The sequence below is a fragment of the Medicago truncatula genome, chromosome 3 (genome assembly GCF_003473485.1).
Source record: "Medicago truncatula cultivar Jemalong A17 chromosome 3, MtrunA17r5.0-ANR, whole genome shotgun sequence".
Classification (NCBI taxonomy): Eukaryota; Viridiplantae; Streptophyta; class Magnoliopsida; order Fabales; family Fabaceae; genus Medicago; species Medicago truncatula.
In genome coordinates, this window is record NC_053044.1 from 1,938,603 (window position 1) to 1,959,487 (window position 20,885).

The 20,885-nt window shown below is 33.6% G+C and overlaps 2 protein-coding genes across 2 annotated transcripts; both read right to left on the reverse strand.

The window, feature by feature from the left end:
• Positions 1-2,431: 2,431 nt before the first annotated feature.
• On the reverse strand, positions 2,432-3,712 carry LOC25488500 (F-box/kelch-repeat protein At3g23880). The gene has a single exon (XM_013603371.2). It carries the CDS (start codon positions 3,611-3,613, stop codon positions 2,432-2,434), a length of 1,182 nt encoding a protein of 393 aa, XP_013458825.1. The 5' UTR covers positions 3,614-3,712.
• A 15,236-nt stretch (positions 3,713-18,948) lies between these two features.
• Positions 18,949-20,394, reverse strand: LOC25488493 (F-box/kelch-repeat protein At3g23880). Its single transcript, XM_024777661.2, has one exon. The coding sequence runs from the start codon at positions 20,104-20,106 to the stop codon at positions 18,949-18,951; it is 1,158 nt and encodes a 385-aa protein (XP_024633429.1). The 5' UTR covers positions 20,107-20,394.
• Between the last annotated feature and the right edge of the window lie 491 nt (positions 20,395-20,885).

The following is a 20,885-nucleotide window of genomic DNA, read 5'->3' on the forward strand; positions in this document are numbered from 1 at the left end:
AAAGAGAAGAAAAGGAGAGAGAAGTATGAGGGGTTAGATATGCAGAAGCGATTAGGGTTTTTGTGTGAAAGATGTGTGTGGCTCTGTATAATATGCACGGGAATAAATTTTGAGAACATAATACTCTTAACTATTTAAAATATTTAATCTAAAAGTTTAGAAGAATAATTTATAAATATTTTCCCGAAAAGAAGAATATTTAAAAATTAATGTTTTGTTCCTTAAAAAAAATAATTAATGTTTTGTAAAATATAATATGCCAATTTTTTTCAACAAAGAAAATTTGTTTTGTGCATAAACCTGCTAAGCCAATTTTTTGAACATATCATAAGAAATCGCATGTCTCTCTTACAAAATCAAAGTTGAAGTAAAAATTTAATAGGTTTAATAGCAGTTTTAGTCCCTTAACTTTTCTAAAATTGCGACTTTGGCCCCTAGGAAGAAAACCTACAAAACCGCCCCTTAAGTTTTGCACCTGTGGTAGTTTTGGCCCACAAAGTCAATTTTGACTCGGTCTACGCTGACATGGCACCCTAAGTGAGGTGTCACGTGTTACTTTTTTTATTTTTTTGGTCTTGGGGGGAAAAACTGCTACATGTAAATTGCTAATGGTTTTGGTTGTTGCAGACCAAAACTATTCTGTGGTGATTGGCATTTGTATGCGCCGCTCTTTAAATTATAAGTCTATCCCTAAAGGCTACATATGTATCTCTTATATATTGTGATTTCCAAGCTGATTATGTGCTGAAATTACTACATATGTGAAATTACTACATATGAGACAGGATTTTTAGTGCATCAGGGATGGAATACTACCCTTTCTAAATTTAATTTTTAGTAGTGTAGTGAGTCGAGAAAAGTTTATCTGCCATAAAAACTTAAGGTGTAAATTTGAGACATCGCTTTTAAATTTCTTTTGAGAAATGCTATTTGGACTACAATTATTTCGTCCAATGCTGTATTTATATATGGTGCACATCGATTTCATTTTTATATGAAATTGTAAAATGTTAATCGAGTTTGTCCTTCTATCTGACCATGTTATTAAATGTTTATGACACATTTTACTTAATTGCAAATTCATCGTCAATATTACAAGCTTAGTATAATTTTAGTCCCTAAAAATACCAATGGAAGGACACATTTTCGCTACTCCTAGAATTGTCAATATTCTGCTATAAGTTATAACAGGTGATGGAAGATAAATGTATTTGGCGCGTTGAGAAAAATCAAGAGTTAAGGTAAGGAGTGCTTATCGCTTTTGTCTTCAAGAATTAATTGACACCTTTCATTTCAGAATGGACGGCTCACTGAATTTGATTTGGAAAATTTAAGCTCATCTGAAAACTAAAAATCTGGTTTGGCGAATTAGTAGGCGGTGCATTCCAACATGGTTTCGACTACATGAAAAAGGAGTCAATTTTCCAACTACTTGTGTTTTTTGTACCACAAACAATTATGATAGTAATCATGTTTTCTTTAATTTCGCTAATTATGTGTACATTTTTGCAAACCGTTGTGGTTGCCGGGGATCACTCAAATTCTGCAGCAGATGCTATTTTCAAGGTACCACAGCAGCTCTCAAGGGATGAAGCGGCACTTTTTGCTTGTATTTTGTGGAGTATTTGGAAGCAACGCAACAATAGAATTGAGGCGCAAAATTCGGTGTTTATGCAGCCAAAACTCTTGCTGCAAGACTGGAAAGCAGTCCACGAAATCACAAATGGGGCAGAATTGGTGCAGACTGATACAAAACTGGCATTTGTAAAGAAGGTATCGACGTGATATAATGTGTTAGTATTTACACAAGGCTTGCTGACTCATAGTATTCACACAACTTTATCCTTGTCAAAAATATTGAAACAATTTCAGTTGTAATAAACAACAGAACTATATTCAAATTAGATTATTAATTACCACCCTTCATGAATAAGCCATGTCTGTCACCAAATGGATTGTTAATGGCACTGTCAAGTCAACAATGACTCTAACTGATTTAACTCTGAGGGTTTCTTTTACTATCTCAAGCTTCACAATGACCAAGGGCATGATAAAATATGATTCGTTCGCTTCACAATGTATTTTGAAAGATTTGATGCAAAAACATTATGAAATTCAGGCAGCTCAAAGCAGTCATTCTAACAAACATACTAATGACTTGGTATAACATCTAAGTTGATATTAGAATCTAACCTTAAAACATAGAAAATGAAATGCATGATAAGAGAACAAAGACCTCAAACAAACAAATAAGTAAAAATAACTACAATTTCTCAAGCTACATATTCAAATGGACATTACTTGACAATGATCCATGAAGTAACCAATAATCAGAACAAATAAAAAACAAATACCATAAACAGAAATTAACATATAAAGTCTAGTTTAGTCTCATTCTCATGTGATATAGAACCACGTCTACATTATAGCACTAAGAACAAGGTGATATCAAACTCTCAATGCATACCTCAAACATGTTTTCAACCTTAGTAAACTTAAAAGTACCATTTCTAGAATTGTAAAACATCAACTTCCATGTCAATCTTTTTCTATACTTCAACAACACTTGGCCATCCTCAAACATATGTAGTACTTTGAAAGTGGCATGACACTTATTAAAATTTCGCATGCAAGAAATAGTGAACAATTTAGTCCACGAGTCTTGATTTCCATGTTCCTTCATAACCCAAACATCATGACCAATAACAATGCACAAAGAATCTCTCAACACACCCAACTGCAAATATTTATAAGCATCTACTCCATAACCAGCAGGCAGCGAAATTTCTTTGCAAGACTCATTCTTCAGATCAAGAGAAACAATTAAAGGTGGATTTTTATTTTTAGAAGAAACCAACCAATTAATAGTACCATGCATAAAGTTTCCTGATGGTTGCCGAACATCATAATCAAAAGGGAACTTCTGAATGCTTTTCCAAACATTGGTGCCCAAAGTATGAACCTTCAATTCATGGCTGTCAACAAAATTATCGGTGTGTTTTAAAATAACCACTACCTTGTAATCATTAAAAATTGCATCATAGCCGAAGCCATACATCATCAAAACCTGATAAGGATTTTGTTGCTTCCCAAGAGAGGGCAATTCCTTGAATTTTCTAATGGAAGGGTTCCACAATTCAACAGTTACAAAGCCTCCATAATCAGTTGCAAGACATATGATGCCATTGAATGAGCCAACAAAGTAAACATAACGGTCGGAAGGAAACTCGTGCTGTGTAATATGGTTGGTAGTTACATCGGTGAAAACGGAGTTGAGTGGATAAGACTTTAGAACATACATGGATGGGAGATGGGAGAGATAGGAGTATGTTGAGGTGTGAACGAGGAGCTTAGTTGAGAGGCGGAGGTGTTGCCCAGCGAATATTGGATCAGTGATAAGAGAATTCCACGACTTGCAAACGCACCGGAATTGAAGGAGAAGCTTCACGGGGAGTCTACAGAGGATCTCTGAGATGAGATCCAAAGGAAGAGTGGGAAGCTGCGGTCTGGTGTAATTCGACAATGATAACGTTGTTAGGGTTCTGGCGATTGTTTCTTCAGTCAGCGAAATTGGAGAAGAAACGGCATTGTGAAGGTTGCCCTCGCTATCCATGTTATTAGCAATTAAGTGTGAGTAGGTAGCACTAATTTGGTGAGAAAGAGAAGAATAAAAGGGGGAGAGAAATAAGAGGGGTTAGGTATGCAAAACCGATTAGGGTTTCTATAAAGAGGGGTTAGGTATGCAGAACCGATTAGGGCTTCTATAATAACCTAATTAACACACACTAGACTTTCCACCCGTGCTGCCGCACGGGTCATATACATTGTAGATATAGTAGACAAAAACAAATCTCAATGCATATCAAAGAGAATGAAATATGTGGTCCCAAATATATGCAGATGTTGGAATTCGAACCTCAGACATCACGCTTATTCACCAAAAAAATATTAATTTTTATCAATCGTGTGTTACTTCATTCTTTTGTTAAAATTATATGTCAATATTATATTATTGGTATGTTAATTCATATTTTTCTTTTTTTTTTTGAAAAAATGTTACTTCATTCTTTTGTAAAAATTATATGTTAATGTTATATTATGTACCTAAAAATAGTTCATTCTTAACCTGAACATGTAAAATGTTTTATTTAAATAATTTTCCTTTTATCGAATATTTGGCCTTTACCGTAAATGATACCCTTTAACTGTTTGTTGAAATGTTTCTTCCACCTGTTTATATAGATTGCAAAATTCAGGTGCATTTTGTGGTAAATATTTAACAAAGAGAGTTCAGTTCTAATTTGGATGAAAAGTGTAATATTAACAAAAAAAAAATGTTGCTATAATCTTTCAAAACCCTTTTATTCCAATAGGGCGATTTGTTTTGTTGAAGAAATAGGGCGATTTGTTTTGAAGAAATAGGGGAAATAAAGCGATGCCGATTTGCTTTGTTCATGAAAATAGGAGATTAGGTGTGAGCATTAGCGTTGTTCATGAAAATAGAAGATTAGGTGTGAGCATTAGGGTTAAAATGGTAAAATTATGCAACAGGGTTTAGGTTAAAATTAGGGCTCATGAAAATATGAGATTAGGTGTGAGCATTAGGGTTGTTCATGAAAATATAAGATTAGGTGTGCGCATTAGGGTTAAAACGGTAAAATTATGCAACAGGGTTTAGGTTAAAATTAGGGCTCATGAAAATATGAGATTAGGTGTGAGCATTAGGGTTGTTCATGAAAATATAAGATTAGGTGTGAGCATTAGGGTTAAAACGGTAAAATTATGCAATAGGATTTAGGTTAAAATTAGGGCTTACGGGTTACCTTTAATATATAAGAAGATCAGGTGAGAGCAATAGGATTGTTCATGAAAATAGGAGATTAGGTGTGAACATTAGGGTTAAAACAGTAAAATTATGCAATAGGGTTTAGGTTAAAATTAGGGCTTACTTGTTAACTTTAATATATAAGAAGATTAGGAGAGAGCATTAGGATTGTTCATGAAAATAGGAGATTAGGTGTGAACATTAGGGTTAAAACAGTAAAATTATGCAGTAGGGTTTAGGTTAAAATTAGGGCTTACATGTTAACTTTAATATATAAGAAGATTGTTCATGAAAATAGGAGATTAGGTGTGAACATTAGGGTTAAAACAGTAAAATTATGCAATAGGATTTAGGTTAAAATTAGGGCTTACTTGTTAACTTTAATATATAAGAAGATTAGGAGAGAGCATTAGGATTGTTCATGAAAATAGGAGATTAGGTGTGAACATTAGGGTTAAAACAGTAAAATTATGCAATAGGGTTTAGGTTAAAATTAGGGCTTACTTGTTAACTTTAATATATAAGAAGATTAGGAGAAAGCATTAAGATTGTTCATGAAAATAGGAGATTAGGTGTGAACATTAGGGTTAAAACAGTAAAATTATGCAATAGGGTTTAGGTTAAAATTAGGGCTTACATGTTAACTTTGATATATAAGAAGATTGTTCATGAAAATAGGAGATTAGGTGTGAACATTAGGGTTAAAACAGTAAAATTATGCAATAGGATTTAGGTTAAAATTAGGGCTTACTTGTTAACTTTAACTAGACCATTGACCCGTGCTAACGCACGTGCCATTTAAAAAAGATAATATTCACTGAAAAAATAAGACACTGTAGTTCGCGTGAATCTAAAAATTGTCGTGAATCAAAGCATAATGTCAATATCAAAGACTTTGTTATTGTTCCATAATTCTAGTACGTAGTTCCTGTTACTTTAAAATAACATATAATTTTGAAAGGGAAATTGAAGTTCGTTGACATGCAAATAGTTTCAATAAGTAAGAAAATGAACAGTACACAAAAAAGTCCTACACATTACGGAAAACTTCTCTGTAGACCACATTTGATGCAATATCGATATCATCGCCGTCGTCGTCATTAATCAATATTTTTAAACCACCTCTCGAAGTAACCCGTGATATTGCGACGTACAACTGTCCATGTGAAAAAACAGGAGACGGTAGATAAACACCAACATGTTTCAACGACTGACCCTAACTCTTGTTAATAGTCATTGCAAATGAGACGACAGATAACGGAAATTGCCTTCATGTCAAGCAAAACCTCATAATTTGCTAACCCGTGCTACCACACGGGTCAATGATGAGCACAATATATTAGTAATTTAGGAGTTCAACATCACATAAAAACCGTAAATTAAAATAACATGAAATATATAGCTATATTATGTAGGTAAGGTATGATTTACAATTAATGTTTTGCAATGATCATGCTTATAGTTAATGGTAAGTTAAGCATATTTTGAAGACACAGTCATATGGTTAGATAGATCCTTATTCAGCCAATAGAATATCATGTGAAAAAACAGGAGACGGTAGATAAACACCAACATGTTTCAACGACTGACCCTGACTCTTGTTAATAGTCATTGCAAATGAGACGACAGATAACGGAAATTGCCTTCATGTCAAGCAAAACCTCATAATTTGCTAACCCGTGCTACCACACGGGTCAATGATGAGCACAATATATTAGTAATTTAGGAGTTCAACATCACATAAAAACCGTAAATTAAAATAACATGAAATATATAGCTATATTATGTAGGTAAGGTATGATTTACAATTAATGTTTTGCAATGATCATGCTTATAGTTAATGGTAAGTTAAACATATTTTGAAGACACAATCATATGCTTAGATAGATCCTTATTCAGCCAATAGAATATCATGTGAAAAAACAGGAGACGGTAGATAAACACCAACATGTTTCAACGACTGACCCTGACTCTTGTTAATAGTCATTGCAAATGAGACGACAGATAACGGAAATTGCCTTCATGTCAAGCAAAACCTCATAATTTGCTAACCCGTGCTACCACACGGGTCAATGATGAGCACAATATATTAGTAATTTAGGAGTTCAACATCACATAAAAACCGTAAATTAAAATAACATGAAATATATAGCTATATTATGTAGGTAAGGTATGATTTACAATTAATGTTTTGCAATGATCATGCTTATAGTTAATGGTAAGTTAAACATATTTTGAAGACACAATCATATGCTTAGATAGATCCTTATTCAGCCAATAGAATATCACATGAAGCATTGGGCCAATCCTTATTAAAACAATGATATGAATCATGGTTTACAACTTAATTTGTAGTTTGCATAGCTCAGGGGATATCTAAGACATAGTCACATCAGTATAATCAACCACCACCGTATAAATTATCACCGCGAGGGCCTTCTTGCAACAACCACCACCGCATAAACCTCCTTCTAGAATATAACAAACAAAAAAAGAGATGATAATAAATTAGATAACAATGCAATTCAAAAAGTCATCGGATTACAAATAACCAAAAATCAAACTAAACAAATGCTCCTACTCTTATTCCAATCCCGAATTTGAAAATTCCTGAACTGCAAAATCAACAAACCAAACCCCACACCAATCATATAACAATTACTTTGATTTTGTAAGAAGCCTAAAAAGCTATTGCAAGCTATTTTGTACAATAGAGGAATTGAATGCAAAGAAAGATGTGTGGTTAACCTTAGTCACAGAAAAGAGGAGGAGCAGCTAAAAATCCATTTGATTTTTCTTCTCAATGTTAACACATTAACAATGCTTCTATATAAACACAAAAATTAAATTAGAATGAAACAATTAAATCATTGTGGAGCCCTGTTTGTTACATACTTAATGAATTAATTAATTAAATCAATTCCATTGTAAGATAAGCTAATAATTTTCGCATGGAGAGAGAAAACGCACTTGCAATTTTGAAGTGAGATGAAGAAGTCATGACCAAGTGTAACAACGAAGCATATCTGCAACTTTCGGGATAGAACCAACCCTTCCAGCTTCTTGGTGATAAATCCAACGACATAGTGGGAACCATCGGAGAAAGTGAGGCAATTTTATAAAATAAAAAAAAAAATAAAAAACTTCTATACAAACTCAAAAAAAGGGAAGAAAAAAATAATAATTAGAATGAAACAATTACATAATGAAAGTGAAATAAACAAACATACCTGCATATCCCCAAATCCACATTTCCATCAACAAAATCTGCTATTTGTAAAATAAAGCTACAGATCAAAACATGGTGGAGAAAGAAAAAACATTGAAAATCATTGCATATATCATCATCTTACACAAATGATATTAGCAGATTCAGAAATCCTATGGGAGTTTAGACCAGTCAACCTCCAAGGATGCGAGTAACAAAATCTATTAGCAGAAGCAGCAAGAAATAATGATTTGTTTTGTTAAAAAAATATAGGAGTGATTTGTTTTGTTCAAAAGAATAGGAGGGATTTGTTTCGTTCAAAAGAATTGGGAATTTCTGCAATAAAATAGGAACAATTTGTTAATAGGAGTGATTTGTTTTTCTTTTTTTTAAGTTTATCTGTTTAGTAGGAAACAATTTTTTTAAAAAAAAAATAGGAGATTTCTGCAATTTGATATTTTAAACATGAGTAATACAGTAAAAGCAAGCATTGAATTTAAGTTAAATTAGGGCAACAATTAGCATTCGGGTTAACTTTAATAAATAAAAGATAAAAGATAATATATTAGGGTAAATGAGTTGAGGAAGTGAGGAAAAAAATATGGCAACAGAAAATATGGAAATCAATTAGATAGGTTTTAGGAAGAGGGAAATTAGGAAATCATGGTTAGGGTTTGGAGGAGGGGAGTTAGGAAATATGGTTAGGTTTTGAAGGAGGGAAATTAGAAAATCATGGTTAGGGTTTGGAGGATGGGAATTATGAAATACTAGACCATTGACCCATGCTAACGCACGGGTCATTTTAAGAAGTAAATATTCATGTAAAAATAAAACAATGTAGTTCGCTTGAATGTAAAAATTGTCGTGAATCAAAGCATAATGTCAATTACGATAGACTTTGTTATTGTTCCATAATTCTAAGACGCGTTTCTGTTACTTTAACATAACATATAATTTTAAAAGGGAAACTGATGTTCGTTGACATGCAAATAATTTCAATAAGTAAGAAAATGAATAGTACACAAAAAAGTCCTACACATTACGGAAAACTTCTTTGTAGACCACATTTGATGCAACATCGGTATAATCGTCGTCCTCGTCATTAATCAATATTTTTAAATCACCCCTCGAACAATACGTGTGAGTAAGATATGATGGTTGAACAATAAAGAGTATTACTTATCACGATAAGCACAAAATAGTGGAACAAAATTAGGAAATGCCCAACATTTTAGGATAAAGATTAATATGAATAAAATGAAATTAATATTTTTGATGAGACATTTTTTTTTTACTTAAGAATTGGCATGTAAATTGGGAGGGCGCAGAACAAATGGATGCACTTGAAGTGGAATAAATTTAGGAAATGCCCAACATTTTAGGATAAAGATAAATACAAATAATATGAAATTAATATTCTTGATGGGGCAGTGTGTTTGACTTAAGAATTGACTTGTAAACAGGGTTTAGGGGCGCAGAACAAATGATTAAAATAGTTGACTCGGGTGAAATGTAGTAGTTACTTGAATGAGAGGAATTAAGATTTTTAGTTTGTTTCCACCCAAAACATATTTTAGAGATGTGGATGAAATCTCTTACTTATTTGAATGAGATAAATAAGGATTTTAGTTTGTTTCCACCAAAAAATTACTATAGAGATGTGGATGAAATCTCTTGGTTACTTGAATGAGAGAAATTAGGATTAGGATTTTAGTTTGTTTCCACCTAAAAAATATTTTAGAGATGTGAATGAAATCTTTAGTAGTTACTTGAATGAGAGGAATTAGGATTTTTAGTTTGTTTCCACCCAAAAACATATTTTAGAGATGTGGATGAAATCCCGTAATTATTTGAATGAGATAAATAAGGTTTTAGTTTGTTTCCACCAAAAAGTTACTTTAGAGATGTGGATGAAATTTCTTAGTTACTTGAATGAGAGAAATTAGGATTAGGATTTTAGTTGGATTCCACCCAAAACATATTTTAGAGATTAGGATTAGTAATTGTTAGTAATAATGTTACTAAAAGTGTCACCAAAAAGGTAGTAATTGTTACTAATAATGTTACTAAAAGCTATGCTACTAAAATGCTTCAATAACACAACAATGCTACTAAATATAGTTTGAGGAGCACAAACACAAATATATAAATCAAAAATCAAAGCAAGCAAGGCTAAATTATTTATGAAATTCAATGGACATTTGCTAAATTCAAAGACAAAAAAATAGATGCTTCCAAAACTCTAAGAAACTAAAACTTAAAATTCAAAGTGGAAAGGTGTTGCACAATTTATCTAAACATGGACTAATTGTAAATAACATCAAGGTAGATTGTATCATGTGACCCAACCATCGGAGCACCCCCTCTGATCTTCACACCTTCACGAAAGTTGCTTGCAAATTCATCTTGTCAAGAAGGAAATGCATAGGGGGATCAAAAACCGGGTAAGGGATACTCTTGTGAAACCTATCAGTCAACTGTATATCAAACTGTCCGTCACCAACAAAAACCAAGGTAATTCAGGCACCAATATCGATTCCGTAAAAGTCACGAATCGCTTTCCATCCCTTTGTGAGAAAAAATGCTCCATTTACTCTATCGACCAATACTTCAAACTTGTTGGACTTAGGATCAGTCAATATTGCATAGCGCCCAATTTGATCTCCAAAATCACCGCCAAACATGTTTGGCAAGCATACTGCACCCTAAAAATAAAAATAAAAACATCACAAACGTTGATAAAATAGAATGCAAATAATTAAGAATAGGTATATTTCGCAAAAAATACATACAACATGAATGTCATATTCAACGATATATGATCTGTATTTCAGTCTCAGCTTGTTGATTGCTTTGTCAAGATCGGAAAGAGGGTTTTTCACCAACAGACCTACAAAAGATTAAAAGGGATTGAAAGAATGATTTATACTTTACAACAGTGAGGAATAAGAGCAAAAATCTATATATTTAGTATAAACCAGAGTGGAATGAAGATATAGTTATCAGTGAGGCAGTGGTATGACAGCAAAGTCTGAATGTTTCTGGAAGCCATGTTGATTAAGAAATTTCGGTTTAAGAGAAAGGTATGGTTTTAGAAAGAGATTTCGGTTTAGGAGAAAAGATTAAAATATATTGGTGAGGGTTTGGAGGAGGGGAGTTAGGAGATATGGTTTATGGAAATCAATTAGATAGGTTTTAGGAGGAGTGAAGTTAGGAAATCATGGTTAGGGTTTGGAGGAGGGGAATTAGGGAATATGGTTAGGTTTTGAAGGAGGGAAAAGTTGCTAAAATATTAGGTTAAAATATTAGGTTAAAATTAGGGCAACAAAGCTTTGTTTAGGAATAAGAAGAGAAGATATTGGTGAGGGTTTGGAGGAGGGGAGTTAGGAGATATGGTTTATGGAAATCAATTAGATAGGTTTTAGGAGGAGTGAAGTTAGGAAATCATAGTTAGGGTTTGGAGGAGGGGAATTAGGGAATATGGTTAGGTTTTGAAGGAGGGAAAAGTTGCTAAAATATTAGGTTAAAATTAGGGCAACAAAGCTTTGTTTAGGAATAAGAAGATATATAAGAAGATTAGGAGAGACCATTAGGATTGTTCATGAAAATAGGAGATTAGGTGTGAACATTAGGGTTAAAACAGTAAAATTATTTGTTTATGCATCTTCTATTTCTCTCGGTAAGATATACACATTCTATATATTTGGTTAAAAAAAAGTATTTGATTTTTTTAAATCAATCTATATATTTGATTTTTTCTTCTTCTTTTGGGTACTAGTATTTGTTAAGGTTTTTGAAAAGGTTAGACGATCAACAAGGGGTCTTCAATTTAGTCTATGTTATGCCCCCCAAATCAAACAACTTTTTTTAAATAGAGAATGATAGCTTGCTAGATGTATCTAGCCAAAAAACAAGTCAAAAACACATACTAAAAATGTCTTTTAAATCTACCAGACCGCCCAATTTTTTTGGTAAATCAAAGGTATCATCCGCTCGCAATTGTGGAAACTAAGCCTCTCTAGGGATGGCAAAAAAATTGCACCCGTGGAAATCCGCAAATGAAATCCTTCATGGGCCCATTTGTGTTAGTCTGGTGGTATTGGTTTCAGACCTTAAAGTATGCTCTCTTAAGGTCTCAGATTCGAATCTCTCTCGTGTCAATTTAGGTGAGTTAGTTTCCTTTCTTAAAAAAAATGTCATGGGCACAAGTGTTAACCGATGTTTTTTGGTAAACAATCACTAGTTTTCAATTTGTTACTTGCAGTATCAAACTAGTAAATCATAGGACATATTTGTGCAATATTTCTCAAAAATGTTTGAATGTTCATCATGTACATAGATTTGAATGTAAAAATATGAATTTAACTAACTATTTCGAACGAGTCAAAATTGGTTTAGAAGTAAAAGAAAATTTAAAGTAAATATGCAAGAATCTTTAAAGAAACAACATTTGATTAAATAAGAAGGAAATTGGTGCACAAAATCATACATTTGTCTATGACTTGCTTCTCGTTGTAACATGAATAATTTGAGTGTTTAAGGTTTTTGTGAATGATTTGTGACCCTTACTTCTTATACAAAACCACTATATATATATATATTTAGTAAGAAATAATAGAAAATAACAGTCACAAACAAATCCTTCGTGTCTTGGTATGTTTCTCAGATTCTTGACAAGCTCCCACATGTTTTCAACCTCTTGATCTTGTCTCTACACAAAACAATTTGAATTTATGCAGTCGAAACTAAATGTTTTTGCAATCTCAAATATGCCAAGTGTTCCCAAATCTGTCGAACCAACTACCATCTAGAACGTAATCAAATACCAATCATAACTTGACGTATTATTTCTTGTCGAATTGAGTGTGTTGAAAATACAACCTAACAAATTTCTCCCCAAAAAATGTCATTTTCGACTAGATCTTGAATGAAAGAGAAAGGTGGCATTTACTTAAAACTTTTCCATATTTTCAAGGTAGTATGTTGACCTTTATTTTTTATATAAGCCAAAGGTATCATCTGCATGCAATTGTGGAGACCAACCCCCTTGAGGTAACTAAGATCCATTTAAAATATTGACTTCTCCTAACAAATATGTTTACATACACTAATCATATCAGATCAACCTATTTAAGAAAAAGGTGTTTGTTATTGTCGGATGATTTTTGTGATTGATGCCAAGGACAATTCTGATTAGAAAAATGCTCTTCTCCCATCAAAAAACACTCCCTCCCAACTGAATGGGCGAAAGTACTCATGCGTAACTTAAGTTACGCTAGATATTTTCAGCGTGAGTTAACTCACGTTACTTTGGCCGGTGGCATGACTTAGCTCACGCTCCTTTTTGCACCACATATAACACGTTTTTTTGGATGGTTTGGATGGTGGTCAGATGGTAAAACTTGTTTTTTACACGTTTTTTGACTCACAATAATGGTTAGATACAACCCAGGCATCCATTCCCCCTATAAATACGCTTCCAACCTTCACCATTTCTCACACCATCATCTCACATTCTCTTCTCCTCTTCGTTCTACAACAACAATGTTTTTCGTTGGCCTTTCATACAAAGAGACCTCTTTAAAAATTTCAAGGATTGTATTAATGGTTAATGGAGATGGCAACGCACTGCAAAGAAGTGCGGTTTGTTTGAGTGCAAGGTTGACATTCAATGTCTCTTTCGCCTTAGACAAGAAACATATCTTACCTCAGTCCCCTTCTCCCCCACCATTTATTTCTCCTTCCTCTTCCCTTTCTCCCCCATCACCTTGCACCACTAGAGGTTTAGCCCCCACCCCCACCCCACATATTTTGCTTTACCCCATCACCTCCATCTTCTTCTTAAGCAGATGTAGTTTTACTTCCATCGCCCTTCCCTAGACAAGAAACATACCTTATTGTAAATGTATTGATATAATAATAAAATGAGATTTTATGTGTATCAATTTTGTTCTTTTATTTTTTTTATATTTGCATTTATTTTATGATTTTGGCATCTAAATACTATAATGTCTTCAAAGAGTAATTAAGCTCAACATGGATTCGAATAAAATTGTGTATTCAATAAATTCGAATAAAGTGGCACAAACAAGTACAAAAAAATCAATTAAAATTAGAATACACAATTTTATTTAGTTTTAATTTCATCTACATTACATTACATTCTCCATAAATATATGTAGTATCATCATGATGTTGGATTTAAGTTTAATTTTTGGAAGTTTGCGGAAAAAGTTGGGATTGAAGTGTCATATACTTCGGGTAGAGATTTGCATTTGAAAAGTCAAAAGAATAAAGAGAACACAACACATGTATTCTAGCAAATCAACTGTATAAGTTCTCACATCGAATCCCTTCATATAGGATGAGAATGGACGTAAAAGGATCGAGGTGCATTCTCTTACGCCTCAATCATCTTATACAACGGAATTCGATGTGAAAACATATATAGTTGATTTGGTAAAATACATGTTGTGTTCTCTTCATTCTTTTGACTTTTCAAAAAGAGTTGCAAATCTCTACCCGAATTATACGACACTTCAATCCCAACTGTTAGATGTGAAATAGGAAATGAGGTTCCATCTGACCTTTAAAAGAACACACAACATGAGTTAACTCACGCTGGTTTAACGGAAGTGAGCAAAACTTGTTGGGAGAAGAGAAAAATTTTCTTCTGATTATGTGCTGAATATACTAATTAGAGGTAGAACTAGAATGGTAGCACTCTTTTTTTTTTTTTTTGGCGGTAGAATGGTAGTACTCTAATCATTTAAGTAGTGCTTGTTAGTGACAGATATATTTTGTATCCATCTGTGACAGAATACAAGTACGAATTTTAGGTCAATAACATTGCGTATCCTAGGTCATCGCTAAATCCATTAAAATTCATGTGACAGGATTTTTAGTGCGGAATACTACCCTTTCTAAATTTAATTTCTAGTAATGTAGTGAGTCAAGAAAAGTTTATCTACCATAAAAACTGAAGGTGTAAATTTGAGACATTGCTTGTAAATTTCTTGAGAAATGTTATTTGGACAACAATTGTTTTGTCCAACATTGTATTTATCTATGGTGCACGTCGATTTAATTTTTATATGAAATTGTAAAATGTTAATCAAGTTTGTCCTTTCTATCTGAACAAGTTATTAAATGACTGACATTATTTACCTAATGTCAAATTCATCTTCGATATTACAAGCTTAATATAATATTAGTCCCTACAAATACCAATGGAGGGACACGTTTGATTAAAAAACTGCAAACGATGTCCCAGAAGCAAAATTTCCTTCATCTTCTTCCTGCATAGATGTGATTTCCTTCATGCTACTTTGGATCATCATCCAAGCTTTGTCCAGCAGAATCCCAATTTATCTTAAGAGTAGTTTGTCAATGTGGAATGAAAATTGGCATTTTGATATTTCTCCTCTTATACCTCAAGGTGACGGGATAATTTGCCTGACAACACAAGGGTGGTTGATATTCTTATACATGGAATTGTCAATACTCTGCTATAAGTTACTAACACTAGGTGATGGAAGATAAATGTATTTGGCGCGCTGAGAAAAATCGATAGTTAAGGTAAGCAGTGCTTAGCGCTTTTATCTTCAAGAATTAATGGACACCTTTCATTTCAGAATGGATGGCTCATTAAATTTGATTTTGAAAATTAAAGCTCCTTTGAAAACTAAAAATCTGCTTTGACGAATTAGCAGACGGTGCATTCCAACGCAGTTTCGACTACGTGAAAATGGAGTCAATTTTTCAACTACTTGTGTTTTTTGCACCACAAAGGATGATGATAATAATCATATTTTCTTTAATTGCCCCAATAGTCAAAATATATGGAGCATGTATACATTTTCGCAAACAGTTGCGGTTGCAGGGATGATTCAAATTCTGCAGCAGATGCTATTTTCAAGGTACCACAGCAGCTCTCAGGGGATGAAGCGACGCTGTTTGCTTGAATTGTGCAAAGTATTTGGAAGCAACGCAACAATACACTCTGAAACGATACAATTGAGGTGCAAAATTCAGTGTTTATGCAGCCAAAAGTGGTAATGCAAGACTGGAAAGCAGTCCACGAAATCACAAATGGGGCAGAATTGGTGCAGGCTGATACAAAACTGTCATTTGTTAAGAAGGCATTGGCATTTATATTAGAGAAGAAAGCAATCCACACTACACATAATATAATATGTTAGTACAGCTTACCCTTATGGGAAATTTTAGTACACCTAATGATATATGAAAACATAAACCATATCAAAATGGTATGTTATTATGGTCTGCAACAGCCAACATCAGAATTGTGCATAGTGGGTACGTTATTATGGTCTGCAACAGCCAACATCAGAATTGTGCTTGAAAAACTTGGCAACGCTATCTTTCTTAATAGACATTTTTGTTGTCATCACAGGCAGCTCATTATAGCAATATCCGCATATCAAAATGGTATGTTCTTCGGTTTGTGCTTTCCTTTCCTATTTCATACTCTCTTTCGTTGCAGAATATGATGCTCCGCCACACCCCTTACTCCGGACTCAATCCAGATTCCTCATTCCTGACATATCATCCACTCTCCTAACTACTTTTGATTTAACGTAGAGTTTAGTTTTATGAAGGTAGTTTGGCCTGCCACAATCAAAGGATGTAGCTACCATCCTTTTACAATGTTCGATTATCCTATATTGACCCATCACGTGTGACGTGTCCAAGGTCACAACTGTTATAATTGATGCATATTTCTAGAATATTCTAGTTAAAAAAATGACAATGTCTATTAGAAAAAACAAGAATAGCTAAAAGTTGCTACATGTTTCTATTAGTGAAATAATTTCACTTGCAACCAACATATTCAGTCTAAACAGCATCGTGTTATGTTATCCCAAAAATGGCTTTGAAGTCAAAGTCATGAACTAATTCCTCATCCTTCTCTTTCATTTTAATTCAATGTTCATATTTCGGACAGAATGTGGACTTGAACTTGGTCACCACATTATTTACCAGAATTTTCCCTTCCATTAAGGATAACAGAAAAAGAAAAAAGAAAAAAAATGGCATGGGGGCAAGTCATGTTGAGAAGAACTAAATAGTAAAAGGCATGACATGTTATTTTCACAAAGACCAGGGCATATTAAAAAACATGATTTTGGCATACCATCTAAGTTGATATTAGAAAATCTAACCTCAAACCAAGTAAATCAATGAATGATTTTGAACTATATAAAATGAAATGCATGAGAGAACAAAACCTTCTAAGAAACAAATAAATAAAAATAACTACAGTTTATCAAGCTGCATATTCAAATGAACCTTAACAATAATCCCTGAAGTAACCAATAATCAGAACAAGTACAAAATAAATATAAATATCCTAAACAAAAATTGACATAAAGGTTTTAGATTAGTCTCACTCTCAAGTGACATAGCACCACATCTACATTCTAGCATTAAGAACAAGGTGATATCAAACTCTCAACGCATACGTAACGCATGATTTTCGACTCACTAAACTTAAAAGTGTCATTTCTAGAATTGTGAAAAACCAACTTCTGTGTCCGTTCCTTTTCATAAATACAATCCAACAACAAACGGCCATCCGTTTGTTGAGGATGAAGGAAAATCTCGCATGAAAGAAACACTATACAACTCTTTAAACACTATTGGTAAAGTATTAGCGACTCAAAAGGCCCAACAAGTATTTATTTTTTTAAAAAGGAAAAAGGCCTGACTAGTTCAGATATAAATAATATGCTTTTATACAACTGGAATAAACAACAAAAAATTTATCATCATGCGAGTTTTGCAGAGACATGATTGATACCCGCGTACCTTTTTCCATAGCAAGAAGATAGTGATGTTGCACCTTTATTCTGCTATGAAGCATTTTGGTGCGTTGAGAAAAATCGGAGTTAAAGTAAGAAGATAGTGATGATTCAAATTCTGCAGCAGATGTTATTTTCAAGCTACCACAGCAGCTCTCAGGGGATGAAGCGGCGCTGTTTGCTTGTATTTTGCAGAGTATTTGGAAGCAATGCAACAATACACTTTGAAACAATACAATTGAGGCGCAAAATTCAGTGTTAATGCAGCCAAAAGTGGTGCTGCAGGACTGGAAAGCTAGCAGTCCACGAAATCACAAACAGGGCAGAATTGGTGCAGGCTGATACAAAACTGTCATTTGTAAACAAGGCATTGGCATTTATATTAGAGAAGAAAGCAATCCACACTACACATAGTATAATGTGTTAGTACAGCTTACCCTTACGGGAAATTTTAGTACACCTAATGATATATGAAAACATAAACCATATATAATATGCAAATAATTCCAACAGCAACATGGTGGGTACGTTATTATGGTCTGCAACAGCCAACATCAGAATTGTTTGGACACAATACGAAAAATCCATTTATCCAAAAATAACAAACACTTTTAACTGGTTGTTAGAATGAAAAATAATGATTAACATTTAGTTTATCGAGTGCTCTTATTACCGTTCAACATTTGCACAATCTTTCTTAATAGACAGGCAGCTCATTATAGCAATACCCGCATATCAAAATGGTATGTTCTTCTGTTGGTGCTTTCACAATGACCAGAAAAAATGATAAAAACATATTATTTTCACAATGACCAGGGCATGATAAAAACATGATTTTGGCATAGCATCTAAGTTGATATTAGAAAATCTAACCTCAAACCAAGTAAATCAATGCATGACTTTGAAGTATATATAATGAAATGCATGAGAGAACAAAACCTTCTAACAAACAAATAAATAAAAATAACTACAATTTATCAAGTTGCATATTGAAATGAACCTTAACAATAATATCCAAAACAGAAATTGAAATATAGGTTTTAGTTTAATCTCACTCTCAAGTGACATAGTACCACATCTACATTCTAGCATTAAGAACAAGGCGATATCAAACTCTCAACGCATACGTCATGCATGATTTTCGGCTCACTAAACTTAGTAGTACCATTTCTAGAATTGTAAAAAACCAACTTCTTTGTACATTCCTCTGTAGAAATAGAATCCAACAACACACGGCCATCCTCAAAAATATGTAGTACTTCGATAGTGGCATAAGATGAAAGATGATCTCGCATGTAAGAAACACTATACAATTTAGTCCAAGAGTCTTTATTTCCATGTTCCTTCATAATCCAAACATCATGACCAAAAACCAGGCACAAACAATCCCTCAACACACCCAGGTGCCAACGCAAAGTAGATACATCTACCTCCTTAGGCAGCAAAACTTCTTTATAAGACTCGTTTCCCAAATCTAGAGAAACAATCTGAATTTCTTTATGATATTCATTATAGACCAACCAATTGATCGTGCCACTCACAAATTTTCCCAAAAGTTGCAAAGGAACACAGCCAAAAGGAAATTTTTGAATGGTTTTCCAAGAATTGGTGCCCAAAGTATGAACCTTCACTTCATGGTTGTCAACAAACTTAGCACTCGTATCACGTACTCGTAAACCAACCACCACATTGTATGCATTAGTAATAACATCATAGCCGAAGCCATAGATTAAATCCTGACGAAAATGATTTTGTTGCTTTTGAAGAGAGGGCAATTCCTTAAATTTTCTAATGGAAGGGTTCCACAATCGAAGAATCATGTAGTCTCCAAAATCACTTAAAAGACATAGGATGCCATTGAATGAGCCAACATGGTAAACAGAAACGTCGGAAGGAAACTCTACCTGCACGATGGGGTTGGTGGTTACATCATCAAAAACGGAGTCGAGTGGGTAAGACTTTAGAACATAATTGCTTGAGTTGATTGAGGTGTGGACGAGGTGCGTATTTGAGAGACGGAGGTGTTTCATGGCGAACTTGGAATCGGAGATTAGAGAATTCCATGACTTGCAGACAGATCGGAGTTGAAGGAGGAGCTTCACTGGAAGTCTAGTTAGAATTTCTGAAATGAGATCCAAAGGAAGAGTGGGAAGTTGTGGTGGCGCGTGAAGCGACAACGATGATGTTAGGGCTTTGGCTAATGTTTCATCAGTCAATGAAGGAGAAGAAACGGCGTCGCGTTGGTCCATGTTATTAGCACCGATTTGGTGAGGAATAGATATGCAGAAACGATTAGGGTTTAGTGGTTCTGTCGTCTTCTCTGCAAGAAACTAAGAACGATGAGGTGAGGTGGCAGCGGTGGGTCCTCTTTTGTTGGTAAATGGGCCTGCTTTACCATCAGAACCAGACCAATATGAGAATTTTTTTAACTAATTCTCAGTTATTGCTTGCTGTATCAAATTCTGAAGGGGTGGGAAGAGGATTTCGTATGGGAGGATTTGGATTTATCGGAGTATAGTGATACTCTCTTGTTACACTCTTTTACTCTCAAATTATATGCTAGCTAATATATAGATTATTAACTTGTCAAAATTGTGTATAAGTAAACTTTTTTTTTATACTTCAAACCTAGTCACCAAATAAATATATTTTAGATGTGATATTATAGTGTGTTTTAGGTTAAAATAAAAAAAAAAAAAAAAAACATTCGGCTTAAAATATTACATATATAAACGGAATACATTTTTTGGTGTCAATTTTTCCTTTCTAGGTTAAAATTGATTTGCGCTTCTTCACTTACTGAAATGTCATTTATAAACTAATAGTTGTTTATAGAATAGCTAAATGAAAACTTTTAAGAGATTAAATTACATAATTAATATGATAAATTATTGGAAGAACCATGGTTATTACCAATAAAAAGGATATTTTTAGAAAGGAAAAAAGTTCAAACTAGCTCCGATGTTCTACTTAACCGAGTTAAAATCCTATGCCGCCAAGAAATGTAAAAAAAATTTGCACGCAACGT